The 16,138-nt window shown below is 42.8% G+C and overlaps 1 protein-coding gene and 1 long non-coding RNA gene across 3 annotated transcripts in view; one reads left to right on the top strand and one right to left on the bottom strand.

Moving 5' to 3' along the window:
• RIMS4 (regulating synaptic membrane exocytosis 4) overlaps window positions 1-13,531 on the top strand; it is a 115,126-nt gene extending 101,595 nt beyond the window's left edge. For both annotated transcript variants that reach the window (XM_060230893.1, XM_060230892.1), the window contains exons 3-6: window positions 5,928-6,040; window positions 7,233-7,334; window positions 8,957-9,096; window positions 10,569-13,531. In XM_060230893.1, coding sequence (XP_060086876.1) covers window positions 5,928-6,040; window positions 7,233-7,334; window positions 8,957-9,096; window positions 10,569-10,787 — 574 coding nt within the window. In that variant the 3' untranslated portion in view covers window positions 10,788-13,531. The remainder of the gene's footprint in view (window positions 1-5,927; window positions 6,041-7,232; window positions 7,335-8,956; window positions 9,097-10,568) is intronic.
• The window catches only part of LOC132566145 (uncharacterized), a 282,585-nt gene that overhangs the window by 103,529 nt on the left and 162,918 nt on the right, over window positions 1-16,138 (bottom strand). The window lies entirely within an intron of this gene.

Below are 16,138 nucleotides of genomic sequence, written 5' to 3'. Positions count from 1 at the left end.
CCAGTGTTACAGCACATATTGGTCCATCGGCTGCTGCCCAGGGCAGGTTCAGCCAACTGTATGAAGTTCAGCGGAAGAGTCAAGTACTGTTTCAAAAGGCCATCTGATCTAATTTTATTAAAATCATTAACATGCTGTGGTAACAGGAGCATCGTTAATTATAATGACTAGGAGACAGAGGTCATAGAAGCAGAGAGATTATATTTTCCCTTTCTGACAGCCAGGAAAACAGTTCATGTTGAATCCAGCAATGGTTTGGTACCCTTCTCTTGCCTGTATAGAGAGTGCAGCTTTTCCTTCAGGTTTGGCAGAAGCAGTGCACTATGTGTTAATATTTTCTGTAACGTGGTACACAACAGTGCAGCAGTGATTCCCTCCTCTGCTCTGGCAAAAAGATCTTCTCTGTTGACTCATTCATCCTTTTCCAGAGTATAGGCAAACATTTGTTACTTAGCAGCTTCTTCCTAGGTTGAGGCAGAATTGTGCTTGTGACTTGGAGAGCGCATGTGCTGATAAATACAAGGCTGAATCATGCAACCCAGGAAAGATTCTGAGCTATGGGGTAGTGGCATATGGCTAACTGTTAGGAACCATGTAGATAAATCCAGCTGGGCAGCCGTGTTGGTCTGAAGCTGTAGAACAAAGCAGAAGTCAAGTGCACCTTTAAGACCAACGAAGCTTACATTATGAATAAAACTTTGTTGGTCTTAAGGGTGAAACTTGACTACTTTGTTAGAAGCCATGCTATTCCAAGCTCCACAGCAGCCAGTACCTTGGTCAATCATCCAACTAGAAGATTATGTGAATGGGTCAGAAATACTACAAAATCAATGGGGCTGGCACCTAGACAACAGGATGCCCAGCATGAAGTCCATAAAAATTCTTCAAGGTGCTGGAAAGGAAGGAGAGCAAGCAGCAGCCAATCAGCTTCCAGACTACTGAACAGGCAGGAAGAGACTTCAAAGAGGTGGGAGAACAGACATCCCCCTAGCTGGAGAAAACGCCCATGTAACCAAGACAGCTAGGCTACCAGAGGAAGGAAAGCTCTAGCATCTAGGTCTTTGAAAAAGCCTGCCAATGCCAGTATAGGTCTTGAGCAGAGGCCTGAGAAGGATGAGCTCTTTTACACTGGGTCATCGATGTTGGATGGGACCAATGGTTCATGTATTCCAGCATTCTTTTTCTGATACTAACCAGTCAGAAGTCACAGAGAAGACCACAAGTCTGATAACCCCTCTCACCTGCCGATTGCTCCTTGTGTGCGTGTAAAGTAGCATCAAGTCACAGCTGAGTTATAGCAAGGGGCTTTCAAGTGAGAAGCGGAGGTGGTCTGCCATTGCTTTCCTCTGCAGAGCCTGCCTTGGAGGTCTCCCTTCGAAGTACCAACCGTGCTTAACTTCAAAGTTCTGCAGAGATCAGGTTATACCATGCTACCTCTGTTCCTTAGTTGCTCTTTAGCATCTGATAATATGAAGTATATTTTAGCATATGTGATCCCAAATTAAGGGAATAATTCCAAGCCGGTCTAGTCAGATGTAAGTCCCCATTTTATTCAGTTGGGCTTACTCCCAAAAAATGTTATTAGGATTGCAGCATAAGAGAATGCAGGTTTCAGAACTGAAGTTCAAATTTAGTTTTTGCAGATATTCAAAATAGCCCAGTTCTTGAATATAAATCTTAATTTAACATTCCATTTTACTACCTCGAAAGATGAATGCCTTTGACACAGTGGCATCTCTTGGTAGTTCTAATTTTTGTCAGGTATGAAGTATGAACTCTTGGACTTCTGCCTCCCTGCTGCACTTGTGCAAAATGACATTGACTGTCAACTATCAATGGTCAAATATGAAATACTATTGCATGTCAACAGTCAGCTACAAATAAATATTACTGCATGTGACTATTAATATCAAATATTAGTGGAGGTCACAGAAATCAAATATTCATGCATATTCTGTAACTCTTTGGTTAAGAGTCAGTCTAAAGCAATAGAAAGGAGTGTTGGGAGGATCAAATTCTTTTGCAGTCTGTTTGGTATCAATTATTGTCTTCACGAATACACAGAATTCATGCCAAGACTTATCAGCCTTGTTTACTTTGCGACCAAAAGGACCTTTTTTCTCACATGGCTTCCCTTGGTTTCCTGCAGAAGCTGCAACACACTCCTGATAGGCCTAATTATGGCTTTCTGGCACTCTTACATACTTCTCCACAGGGAGCACGTGCCAGTTTAATGCAATGGTTCAGTGCCTCTTAAAATAATTTTCTCTGAAATAAATCTGTCCGCAGATTAGTTGAGCATTCACTAATGCTTCATCACTGCATTGTACTACAGCGGCTTCTGCAATTGGTTGCTAAAAGATTTCCAGTGTGTTGATCTAGGGTATGTCCAAAGGTAGAGATTTTGAGAAATTAGTGTGGTTTCTCACCCTGACATGGATCCAGCTTCACGGCTGATGTGACACATGGTTTGCTCTTGATCATGAAGCTGTGTTCTAGTGACTTCCTTGGTCCACATGACTGAGCCATACTTGTTTCTCCCATCCCATAGAGTTGTGTTCTACATGCTCAAAGGAATCTTTTACTGAGGAACTAACTAACAACAAATCCCAGAAATTCTATAACTGCTGGATCTTGCCCCCACTATCAGATGAATGGTTTTGTCTTTAGAAGTCTTGGGGAGTGCACATTGATCTGTACATCCAGTTATAGATTGTACATATACCTCAAGTACTTCCATAATATTGCTCTGTTACTCTTTCAACACTCAACCAGCCTACCAATAAATCCATAAAAGGAACCAACAAATATTGTCTGATACAAAATATTCACCATAAGGTGGCCTTACCAGATTACCTGCTATGGTATGCAGTCTCCTAGCCCTGGCTCCTAGCTCCTGCTCTTTGCTCAAGTGGGAGTAAAAATGGCAGTGGTTGGTAAGGTAAGGTATGCAACAGTACAACATCACTTCCAGTTGTACCTGGAAGAGCTGTTATAAGGCTCTAGGATTTCTCCAAACCTCTGTGGGTTTTATTGTAGAGATTGGGGAATTCCTAGGGTGTAGTTACATCACTTCTGGGTACATATGGAAGTGATGTCACACAACTTCACCATCCATTTCTAAAATATTGCCTGGCAACCATCCCTGAAGGTTAGCAATACACACATGTGCATGATAAATTGTCTGAAACAACGTACTGACCCTTATGGATACTTGTAGGCACACTCACATGTCCTGTTTAAAGAGTTTAAAGTTGCTAGTGGAAGAGGACTAGGTTTGATGAACTTCAAGATTTCATTCGTCCCTATGCTACAGTACTAATGACTGCTTAAATGAAAAATGAGAGCCCCTTGTCTCATTTTATAGGAATGTGCTTTCACAATTACTGGAAGAAGTGTGAAAAAATTGACTTCTGCAGGGCTTTTTTTGTAGAAAAAGCCCAGCAGGGACTCATTTGCATATTAGGCCACACCCCTGACATCATCATTGTTTCACACAAGACTTTTTATAGAAAAGGCCTGGCATGAGCTAATTTGCATATTAGGCTACACCCCCTGATGCCAAGCCAGCCAGAACTTTGTTTCTGTGCATTCCTGCTCAAAAAAAGCCCTGGATTTCTGTGATGCGACTACTTTATAAATCAGAGCACCAGTCTACCTTTGCTCTGTATCCTCTACTCTGACTCACAACAACCCTCCAGGGTCTTCTGGGAAATGTCTTTCCTAGCTACCCGATAGTCTTTAAATTGGACATGCCAGGAACTGTGGCATTTGGCATGTAAAACACATGCTCTGCCATTGATCCATGGGTCATGCTCACAGGGTACCCTAGACTAGCGTACTAGATGTCTTTGGTTCAGGTCTTAGCAGAAAGAAACAGAGAGGTGAAGTTCCATCGAGAACAGGCAGGGCAGTTCAACTAATTAAAAATTGAACCTTCTATAAGCAGAGCATATTCTTGGCCATGATCCCTCCCATTGCAATGGTCCAAGGTCACCCAGTGAGGATCTAAATTCAGGTCTCCATTATCCCAGTCTATCATCTTAACCGAGATGCAGTGTAACTAGACCATGGCTGGCTCCCTGTGTTTTGTTATTATTTTCATTTTTGAATAGGATCTCTTCAAGTTCACAGTGAGGGCGAAGTGGAATATGTGCTTTAATCTGTTGTATTTTCTGTGAGAATAAAAAGAGAAATGCTAATCTGTTCAACTTTACACTCCCTCCCATAAGTCACCTCAGGGAAAAGAAAGAAAGTGCAAACTAGCAAAAAAATTTAATTGCTAAGCAGTCAGCCCTGCAGGATAGAAATTGTCCTCTCCCCCCACCCCTACCCCGCTATGTAGAAGGGAAGAATGGGAAATACTTACGCCTGGGACAGAAAAAGATTACAAGGGTTTTTTTATCATGTTGATTTACTGTGATGATAACGGATTGTTTGTAATTATCTATAACTACACTGGCACGTGCTCTGAAAACGATGGAGGGGAAATGAAAATGGATGACATGCAGGGTTCCCTCTAAGCTGAGTTAGTGTGAGCTAGCTCATAGTTTTTTAGCCTCCGGCTCACACATTTTTTTCTTAGCTCAGGAAAAATGGCCCCAGAGCAAACTAATTTATGCAGCAGCTCACAACTTTAATGCCTATAGCTCACAAAATAGATTTTTTTGCTCACAAGACTCCACAGCTTAGAGGGAGTATTGATGACATGTAACAAGCCAGTGTGGAAGTCAATGAGACCAGAGCACATACAAATAACTCTTCATTCCATGCATATATCTAGTTAAGGCTGCCTAATTGCTGGGTCACTGAAAAGGCTTGAAATAATGACTTGCCCCAACCAATTAATAGGAAGCAGAGAGTGAGCATAAATGGGCAGTCTTTGCAGTGGAGGACGGTAAGCAGTGGAGTGCCGCAGGGCTCAGTACTGGCTCCCATGCTCTTTAACTTGTTCCTAAATGATTTGGAGTTGGGAGTAAGCAATGAAGTGGCCAAGTTTGCAGATGACACTAAATTGTTCAAGGTGGTGAGAACCAGAGAGGATTGTGAGGAACTCCAGAGGGATCTGTTGAGGCTGGGTGAGTGGGTGTCTACGTGGCAGATGAGGTTCAATGTGGCCAAGTGCAAAGTAATGCACATCGGGGCCAAGAATTCCAGCTACAAATACAAGTTGATGGGGTGTGAACTGGCAGAGACTGACCAAGAGAGAGATCTTGGGGTCATGGTAGATAACTCACTGAAAATGTCAAGACAGTGTGCAATTGCAATAAAAAAGGCCAATGCCATGCTGAGAATTATTAGGAAGGGAATTGAAAACAAGTCAGCCAGTATCATAATGTCCCTGTATAAATCGATGGTGCGGTCTCATTTGGAATACTGTGTGCAATTCTGGTCACCGCACCTCAAAAAGGATATTATAGCACTGGAAAAAGTGCAGAAAAGGGCAACTAGAATGATTAAAGGTTTGGAACACTTTCCCTATGAAGAAAGGTTAAAATGCTTGGGGCTCTTTAGCTTGGAGAAACGTCGACTGCGGGGAGACATGATAGAGGTTTACAAGATTATGCATGGGATGGAGAAGGTAGAGAAATAAGTACTTTTCTCCCTTTCTCACAATACAAGAACTCGTGGGCATTCAATGAAATTGCTGAGCAGTCGGGTTAGAACGGATAAAAGGAGGTACTTCTTCACCCAAAGGGTGATTAACATGTGGAATTCACTGCCAAAAGAGGTGGTGGCGGCTACAACCATAGCCAGCTTCAAGAGGGGGTTAGATAAAAATATGGAGCAGAGGTCCATCAGTGGTTATTAGCCAAGTGTGTATCTATATGTATATATAAATTTTTTGGCCAGTGTGTGACACTGGATGGGCCATTGGCCTGATCCAACATGGCTTCTCTTATGTTCTTATGTAATTTCTTTTGCAGCTTGAATTTCAATGGAGTGCATCTGGCGTCTGCTGGCCAATTCAGTGACTTCCTGGGAAGCATGGGGCCGGCACAGTTTGTTGGCCGTCAAACCTTGGCCACTACCTCCATGGGTAAGAACAAAAACCCTGCCACTTAATGAATATGGGTTTCCAACCCACAGTCTGTAAAATATCAAGCAGCGACTTTGAAAATGATTGACTTCCAACAGAGGTTCAAATCCAACGCCCCAGGAACTCAGAGAGGGAATTTTTTTCCAAAGTCCCATGTTGAGCCTTTGTGAGATGATCGATACAATGAAAATGACATCAGTCTACAATAATCCCACACTAGGAGGTCCATTAGAGTGATTAAAAGGGGGAGTGCAAAAGGGAAAGGTGGAAGCCAAAGTATGGGGTTGGATCCAGAGTAACATTTCCACAGGAACAAGGATTTTTGCTATGCATTTTCTTGTCTACCCACCAGAACAGGATTGAGGGGGACATTTCATGCTGCTGCATGTCAGAGGAGTCATGCTTTGCAGATGGAGATCCTTGCATCCGTGGAGACCCTGGTCTGGGTGGAAACATTAGTCTGGATCCAGGCCTTAGTCTCCTTTTCTGAGTTCTGATGCAGCCCAAGTTAGCAGCTGGACACTGGAAAAAGTGTTTTACAAACAAAACTGGAAAAAGCAATACATTCCAGCAACCAATAGCTAACCTTGCTGGTATTGATACTTTGCATCTCCAGAAAGAGAAAACCAGGGCTTTTATTGTAACAGGAACGCCTTTGCATATTAGGCCACACCCCCTGATGTAGCCAGTCCTCCTGAAGCTTACAGGGCTCTTATCACAGGGCTAAGCTCTTGGAGGATTGGCTACATCAGGGGGTATATGGCCTAGTATGCAAAGGAGTTCCTGCTATAAAAAAAAGCCCTGGAGAAAACACTTTGCAAACACAACTGACTCTCAAACTATAATAAACAAAACACTTTAATACAACACAAGCATAATTCTGGAGAAAGTACAACTGTCTCGGTGTTGGGCATCACCCTGAAATCATATGCTTTCCAGCGTAAGGTCTTGATGCCTATCATCTCTGAGCATGGTTTGGTATGCAAGCAAGACGAAGAGAGAAGGGGCTGTCTTATTGCTCAAGAGTTGTGTTGAGGATGTTCTGGGAACCAGGTGGACAGACCTGCAGTACTTTAGAGTATCCACAGTTGTTCAGAGGACTCATTGCAGTGGACAGCAGTTTCTTGCAGTCTTCTCATTTGGACAATCTGGTACTTTTCTGTGCGTAACTTGTATCTCTTCCGGTGTCCAGGGGATGTAGAAATTGGGTTACAAGAACGAAGTGGACAACTGGAAGTGGATATCATTCAAGCCCGAGGATTGACCCCTAAGCCCGGATCCAAAACTCTCCCAGGTATTGTTTCTCAGTCTCTCTCTATTCTGTCTCCTCCTTTTAATAAGCTGCTGACTCTACCTCCATGAAATGCTGGAGGACTAAGGGAAAGAATGGGCAATGCCTGCTCAGTGCTCATCAGACTTTACTGGTTAGTCAAGTCAGATGAGCAAGGCTCAGTGGGAGGGAAACTCTTAGCAAAATAGAAACAGAATTTTTTTCCTAGTCAAGTTGCTTGTCCATTTTCCCCAGCTGCTACTGATAAACAACTGGCTGTTTCAAAACTGTCTGAAAGCAGCTGACATACCACAGGCAAGCAAGAAATGGCTGATCTTGTCTAATGCCACACTGAAGCTAGCGTGGGCAGAAGGATGTCATAGTCATGCTGGGAAACCTCACTGCATGCTGAGAGGGAGGAGGAGACCTGGGAATTTGAATTTAAAGGTCCAGAAGCAGATGCACCTATGAAACTGCTTTATACCAAGTCAGAGCATTGATCCACCTAATTGTGGATCAATTGTCTCCTCTGACTATAGTGGCTCTAGGATTGCCATCTGGGTTCTTTACTTCAACAGGAACAAAAATGGGGAGGGCAGAGCAATGCTGCACACTGGCACTTCTGGTTGTAGCTGCAAGCGGCTTCATGGCATTCTAGGAATTCTGCAATCTCTATGATAGAAACCATAGATAGTTGGGGAATTCCTACAGCATCATGCCTTCACTTCAGGGTGCAACTAGAAGTGATGTTGCAACATCATGTAACATCTCACACCCAGTTTTTGCTTCTGCTGGAGCTAAGAGGCCTGGAGACAGTCAGGCAATCTCATAAGCCTAAGTGACTCACTAGGGCCTCTAGTAGAGAAAGGTCTTGCCCAGACATGCTACTTTAGATCTGGAATTGGGACTCAATATGAAACCTTCTGCATGTGATCCATTTTCTTTATCATAGACCCCCACATGAGCACATGAAGTTGTAGGGTTGCCAGTCCCACAGTGGGGTTAGATGGTCACTGTTCAGAACAGTGACAGAAGAAAAATTTAAAAATTAGCCATTGGGCCAATGACATGTCACTTCCAGGAAAACCAGGAAGTGTCATCACACTACTCTAGGAATTGCTAGAAACTCTATGCAAAACCATAGAATTTTCAGTGATTTCACTGATTATCATTACCTGGGGAAACCTCTGTGGTTTTACAATAGAGTTTTCAATGATTCCTAGAGAGGTGTGATGTCACAGATTTTTTCAGGAAATGATGGCATGCCGTCACCAACAACTGCCCACCTATGTCTCCACTCTCCCAGTCCCTTGCTGGTTGCCAGGCTGGGGAATCTCTCACTGGTTGCAAGCCTTTAATTTAGTTTAGACCTGGCAGCTGTTATACTGAATCACGCCATTGCTCTGTTTAGATCAGTAATGTCTATTTTGACTGTTAGCAGCTCTCAAGGGTCCCAAATGGAAGTTTTTCACATCATCTATTTCATAATCCATGGAAGTGACAGGGTCTTCATGCAAAGCAGATGCTTTAGCACAGAAGCCATGGATCAGCTATAGTGGCTGCACCTGAACAAAATGGATTCTTAAAAATGTCTTATGCATTTATCATAAAAAGAAGCTAACTTTTACCGTGCACTTTACTTTCAGCTGCTTACATCAAGGCCTATCTTCTAGAAAATGGGGTATGCATTGCAAAGAAGAAGACCAAAGTGGCTCGCAAATCTTTGGATCCCCTGTACAATCAAGTATTACTGTTCCCAGAGAGCCCCCAAGGCAAAGTACTGCAGGTAAGACAGACCTGGGACTACCTGCATACAAAGTAGTTGCTCTGCCATTGAACCGCAACTTCTCCTGGAGGGTCACAGCCAGGGTTGGGCTCATGGGCACACCATCCTACCTGGAACATTTGTTTAGCCCTCCTGATTTTTTAAAAAGCAAGCTTCTAATGTGTAACAAGACATTTTCCATTTAAAAGATCAGTGTCGTGACCTTTTGCTTCCAGGGTGCAGACTTGCTGGAACCATTTCTCTATTTTAAAAAGTTTTTAATAGAAATAAAATAATACCTTCGAGGGAAAGTAACATGCCTTACATTTTCTTATATTCCAAATGGGTAGGGACTAACTTTTATTTCTATGGAGGTGAAAGTGGTGACTCCTGAGGGCATTTATTGTATGTTTCTACTCATTGCTATCCCTCCAGGAAGAAACCAGACCTCAATATTCTCCAATAGAACATACAGGTCAGATGAGTAGAATGCTACTCCGCTCCCTCTTGATCTCTTGTTTGGTTTTCTCTGTGGTTGACATCAATGTTCCCTCTAAGCTGCAGAGTCTTGTGAGCAAAAATTCTGCTTTGTGAGCTACTGGCATTAACGTTGTGAGTTACTGCATAAATTAGTGTGTTCTGGAGCCATTTTTCCTGAGCTAAGACAAAAATGTGTGAGCTGGAGGCTAAAAATCTGTGAGCTAGCTCACACTAACTCAGCTTACAGGGAATACTGGTTGACATCAGGCATGGAAATCAGGAGGCAGCCATTTTAGACAGATGCAGAGTTTAATAAATACTTACAGCAAGCAGTGTTCCCTCTAAGCTAATTTAGTGTGAGCTGGCTCACAGATTTTTAACCTCTGGCTCACACATTTTTGTCTTAGCTCAGGAAAAATCGCCCCAGAGCAAACTAACTTATGCAATAGTTCACAACTTTAATGCCAGTAGCTCATGAAATAGAATTTTTGCTCACAAGACTCCACAGCTTAGAGGGAACATTGACACCAAGCCCCTTTTTTTTTTTGTCCTTCCAGTAGCACATAAATCCTGGAGGGCCTTCACAGCTTTAAAATGGGATTAGATATAATCATGAAGGATAGATCTATCAGTGACTACAAGCCATGGTGACTGATGGGAACCTCCACATTCAGAGGCACAAAACCTCTGAATCCCAGTGCCAGGAGGCAACATCAAGGGAAGGTCTGGGCTTCTATGCCCTGTTGTTGGCCCTCCAGAGGAATAAGTTGGCCGCTATGCGAAACAGGATGCTGGACTAGATGGTTCACTGGTCTGATCCAGCAGGGCTCCTTGTATTGTTGTGTGCAGTTAATCCAGGAAAGTCTATTCTGGCTTGGTTCAAGGAGTGGCGTTGCTCCCAACACCATAGTGGGAAAGCTTTGTCGAAAGACCCACCCCAACTGCTGTCCTCTTTAATCCATGCCTAATTGTTTTTGAACTAAACACAATCCCTCCCTTCTTTTGTTTCCAAGGTCATTGTCTGGGGCAACTACGGACGCATGGAACGCAAACACTTCATGGGAGTTGCCCGGGTTCTTTTAGAAGAACTGGATTTGTCAACCTTGGCAGTGGGCTGGTATAAGCTTTTCCCAACTTCCTCGATGGTGGATCCTGCTACCGCCCCACTCCTGCGCCAGTCCTCACAGCTCTCCTTGGAGAGCACAGTTGGACCTTGCTGCGACAGGTCTTAATGAGCCAGGAAATGCTGAGGGGACTGCTTCTGTTTTTAAAATCATGCTGTCAAGGTTTTGTTTGCTGGAACGCTGACCTCAAGCGCGTTGCATCTTAGATCATCCTTGGAGGATCCTGAAGGTGAAGGAGAGCCAAGTAACCTTGGGCAGAAGCCAAGATGGGCGTCAGTGACCCTTCTTCATCCAAGTAGGAAGTGCTGCAGGGCACCAGTTCTAATTATGAAACAACACACCCACACACATACAAGACACACCTATTGTTTCACTTTCCCCCCACTGTCATCCCATCCACGCACTCTCGCTTTGGATTAATGTAAAATCTCAGAAAGTTGCAGCATCTTTTTTTTACCCAGGGAAGATAATGTGTTTTTTGAGCTCTTTTACAAAATTTGACAAGATTGTTTTTGGCAGTTCTTAAATATTCAGAAACAAACATCCAATCTGAAACAAAATAGAAGTTTTGAGGAAACTTTATGGGTTTTTGTAAAGTTTGGGGGTGGGAGAGAGGAATGGCAACTATTTCTTTAGAGCCAGTTCTACAGATCTGTTTGATCTAGAAATGCCATTGCTGTATTTTTACACTGTGCCAAACTACCAGCAGTGTCTTTTATTATAGGACTTTGGCCAACAGTACTGCTGAGGCATTTTGGTTAGAAGTACCCAAAAAGTATACTTGGGTTGCATCGGTCGGCTCTGTTAGCTAGCAAATGAGCCGGATCGTTTCATGGAGAAACATTGAATATGAAATCTCACAGGCAGAGGTGAGAGTTGGTAGTCCATTGTTAGATAACAAACATTTGTGAACTTAACACACACAGACACACACTACAGCTTACCTCAGTACTTGCTCTACTTCCTCCATTTTAATTTTGTCCTATATTTTTGCAGGCAGGCTTTAGGTTTACTAGGTCCCATCTTGCAATGTGCTACATTCCTTTGAAACAGTGGGGGTTGGTTTGATGTAGCAACACAGTATTTCACCAGAGCCAGCACACTTTTGTCACAAAAGGTGGCTGTTTTAAAAAAAAGAGAGAGAGAGAGATAACAGGAGATGAAACTCTGTTCTTCACCTGCAAGCTGGATGCAAGACATCTTTGACAAAAAGGAATGTTTTGTTAAGGCTGCTTTATTATTACACAAATAGTGTGCTGCAATTGAGGAGGAAGAGGTCTGCTTTTGTCCTAGAGCTTAGGCATTGGTGGTAGTGAGTGACCTAAGGCATTTTCACAAGTGACATTAAAGGCATCTCTTGCTTGGTTTTGAATGGCTGTAAAGAATGAGCACAAAGAGTGGACTAACAGTGGCATTTCAGCTTTCCCATGAGCTGAGTGTGCAGTCTATGAACAGATGTGCTTGGCCTAGAGGGCACCATTCGTCTTTTATTCCCCATAGCATTGTATACATTCCAGGCTGGGTGGAGAGGAGCGTACTTTGCACTGCATGAACCAGAGAGGGGCATGTGATGATTTCACAGGATGACCTTGACTGCCTTCATTACAGTGAATAATTGCAGATGACCACAGAATTGTTTTCAGGCCACTTGTGAAAATGCCATTCTCCCTGCAGACAGGCTGTTGGCTTTGCCTAAAAAAAAAAAAACTCGAAGAGAAGTTTATGTAAATATTTTTTATGTTCACCGATGAAGAACGTATATTCTGCAAGGCAGCTAGTAAGGCAGCAACTGTCCACAGAAAAAGTCCGCATATGATAGAGGTGGTAGAAAGTGCCGTAGGGTTTTCAAGATATGAAACATTCAGAGGTGGTTTGCCATGGCCTGCCTCTGCATAGAAACCCTGAACTTCCTTGGAGATCTCCCATTCAAGCATTAACCAGAGCTGACTTGTTTAGCTTCTGAGGTCTGGTGAGATCAGATTAAATGGCCATCCAGGACAGGGACTGTGATAAAGGAGCTGTGCAAACTCACTTGTTAGAACTGGTTGCACAGATGAAATGGCACTGTTTTACCTGGACCCAGCCAGGTGCCAAGGCCCAAGAGAGTAATTTTAGAAAGTAACTCAGGCCATATTTCTCTTGTATTTAGATCAACCTTTTGTACTTTACTAGATGTTTCTCTTGATCCTCATTTCTAATGAACATTTAGTTTAGCTATCTCACATCTGTTTTTCTGTTAAGAGTCCCGTGTTAATATTTAGGAACTACCTTGGAAAATGGCTTCCTGACACGTCGATACACAAAACTGAGGTCTATACAGAGACTTCCAAGTAAGCATGGCTAAAGCATGAACTGCTGTAGAATGAAACCTAGACAGTGATATGTTATAGATAGCCTTTTTAGTGGTTTTGGAAATAATGACAAGATTACAAAAATAAAGTAGGCCCAGTAATGAGCTCTGTTAGAAATAAAACTAATATAGATAATAGAATAAGGGAAAGCTAAGATTCTGCTTTTTAAAAAATATATTAAGTTGCAGTCCAAAGTTGCAGTCTCATTATCCTAATTTCTTTGACGCCTGCAGTTTCAATATAAGTCCCTTTTCCAATTTTGTATTAATGATTTTCTGTATAGTGGCTGAAGGAAGGTAGTTGCATGCAGGTTAAAAATACATTACAACTCTTTTTTCTTATGTAAACACACATTGACTGTACTTCAAGATGACACCTCTTCATATTTGTGTATAGGCAATATTGTACAATATATGTATGAACTAGAATAGATTGGAATTAGATTTAGTGGTTGGTAGCATTGACTCTTTTTTGAATAACCTTGTCTTTAAATATATGGAGGGGGAAAAACACACACACACAAACATTCCAACCCTGGGACTTGAATTCAAAGATTTATGTTGTTTGAACCTGTAAATCTAATCTGTCACATTCTGCGTGTCTCCTGCATTGTGAGTCTCACTTCTTCCCCAAAACGTTTGTAGGTGGAAGTGTGGGAGTAAACATGTCCTTGAATATAATGTCCAGACTCCAGACTAGATTTCACAACATTTAGAGCTGGCAGTTGAGACACTGGCTGTTTCTGTGAGTTGCAGATTCTGCAGTTCTTTGTCCCTATGCTATCTGGAACTACAAAAGGGCAAACAGGTTGGGTTTGTTTAAAAGCACGTGGAATCCCCAAACTGCTTAGAAACAAACTTTCAATAGGAAATATCTGTGAATCCCTGCAGTCTTTTTGTCAGGTTACTTTCCTTTTGAACATAGCACTTTGGATTGTGGCCAGAATCTTTAATTTCATGAAGGGGTGGGGACTAGATGTCTTGAATGTCCAGAAATGTGTAAACCCTCATATACACTTCCACCTTCTGTTTAATATGTGAAGCTAGCAAAACTGGCAAAAATGTTCTGACTCCATTGTTAATCACATTTTGTGCTGACACTGTCAAAAGCATCTTGCTGCTGTTTGAATACTGAAAAGTGAAGAGATGTTTGGAATCAGTTTCACTTTTCTGTTTTGATGCCATTGCAGAGCACTGGAATATTTTGAAGCTTGGTTTGGTTTCAGGACTATGTATCCCATCCCAACTTTTTGAATCCCTGTGAGGTCAGTTCACAAGTGATCAAGTTTATTTACTTCATTTCAACCCTGCCTATCTCCCTAGAGGGGAATCCAGAGTGGCTGACATAATTCTCCTTGCTTCCAAGTCTGTGAGGTTGATTAGGCTGAAAGTATGGGATTGGCCCAAGGTCACCCAACAAGCTTCCATGGCAGAGTCAGGGACTCAAGACTGAGTGCCCCAGATCCCAGTCTGACACTCTGACTGCTAGACGATGTTGGCTCTCAAGTCATTTGCAGTGGCCAAGGTCCAAAAGGCACCTGTGGTCTTCTGCACTTATAGCCCTCTTTCTCCTATACTTCCTGCCCTGAATAGTAGGAACATCCTCTGGTACAGCAATCCATTGCATGCAAAGACCTGCCACGTGAAGAGGAAATCAGCCTTGTGCATGGGCATTTCTGAAGCTTGAGCTCCATCTGTAAATTGAATGAATGGACTAGGCTGTGAATTTGCTTCAAAAGCCATTCTCTGTTACTGTCAGTCCACAAACATGAGAAATGATGTATTCTCAGGTTTTTTTAAAAAATGTTGTCATCCTTAGCATCTCTTCTCAAAGCTATCTAATTCTGGCCATGCAGACAGATTCAGGTGTGGAGCCTGAAGCAACAGAACAAAGTTCATTCCAGTGGCACCTTTATGATCTACAAAATTTAATTCTGGGTATGAGCTTTCGTGTGCACACACACTTCTTAGATACTATCTGACCATGCAATAAGTTTTGTACCTAGTTAAGGTAGTTCCCCAGCAGGTACCAGTTTTTCATCAGCACTGTGATGGGAAAAGCATCCATGTACACTTAAAAAAAAACAGGATGTCCAGATATGGTTAAGAAGCTCCCAAGATCTAACTGATCTCCTTAGAACAGAAGCAGCTGTTCTTTATTAAAGCTCAGTGGAGGCCTGCTTGTTCTGTCTTTGCATGGTATCAGGCCATAATCCACAGGGCAAACAGCCCAGAGCTTTGCCTCCCCCCCTTCTCCATATGAAAGAGCTTCATGCTGAGCCTGAAGATGTTTCTGAAGCCCTCCCAAGATTTAAGAGCAGCTTCCTGTGCAGCCCTTTCATCTCAGGACCTGTAGGATTTTTGTCTTTTGGAATTTGTAAAGCAAGTGTTGCACTTGCTTCATCAACCTTTAAAAACAGAACTGTATCTATTGTGTAAATTTTAGTGCTTTTTTTCTGGGGAAGAAGTAAATATGCTTGGACAAGCTTGGGGATTGTTTTCCCCCAAATGCATGATTCTAAAATTGTTTGGGGCGGACTAACCATTTCACATGCAGGGAAATTTCCTGGAGGGGGGGCACCACTTTGGTGGCCAGGAGCAGAGTCTAGTGTCCTCACAACTCTATCAGTGCTTGAGGGGCCACTTGGCTTGGCCTCTTTGACAGCAGTAATGATGGGTGGCAGGTCACCAATTGCTTCTTCTCACACTGCTGCCTCTTTGCAGAAAGAAGCAGAGGTTGAACTAATCCCACAGTTGGTGCCAATGAACTGAGCCCCTACCCCAGAGCTCTGGCTTTTAGGACTGCATATGCAACTTCTAGAGTTGCCAGCCTCCAGATTGGGCCTGGAGATCTGCTTTTACAACTGATTTCCAGCTGGCAGAGATCAGCTCCCCTGGAGAAAATGGCTGCTTTGAAGGGTAGACTCTATGGCACTGTGCCATACTCATGCCCCTCTCTTCCCCAAATCCACCCTCTCCCAGATCCATCCCCAAAGCCTCCAGGTATTTTTCAACACAGACCTGGCAACCCTAGCCAAGGCTGTTTTAACTTTCTGATCTGCCCTTGCTTAATATGAATAGGAAGAACTAATAGGGTTGCTAATTTCCA

This window comes from Heteronotia binoei, chromosome 2 (genome assembly GCF_032191835.1).
Source record: "Heteronotia binoei isolate CCM8104 ecotype False Entrance Well chromosome 2, APGP_CSIRO_Hbin_v1, whole genome shotgun sequence".
Taxonomy (NCBI): domain Eukaryota; kingdom Metazoa; phylum Chordata; class Lepidosauria; order Squamata; family Gekkonidae; genus Heteronotia; species Heteronotia binoei.
The sequence above is the reverse complement of the archived record's forward strand: the minus strand, read 5'-3'. Positions and strand labels throughout refer to the sequence as shown.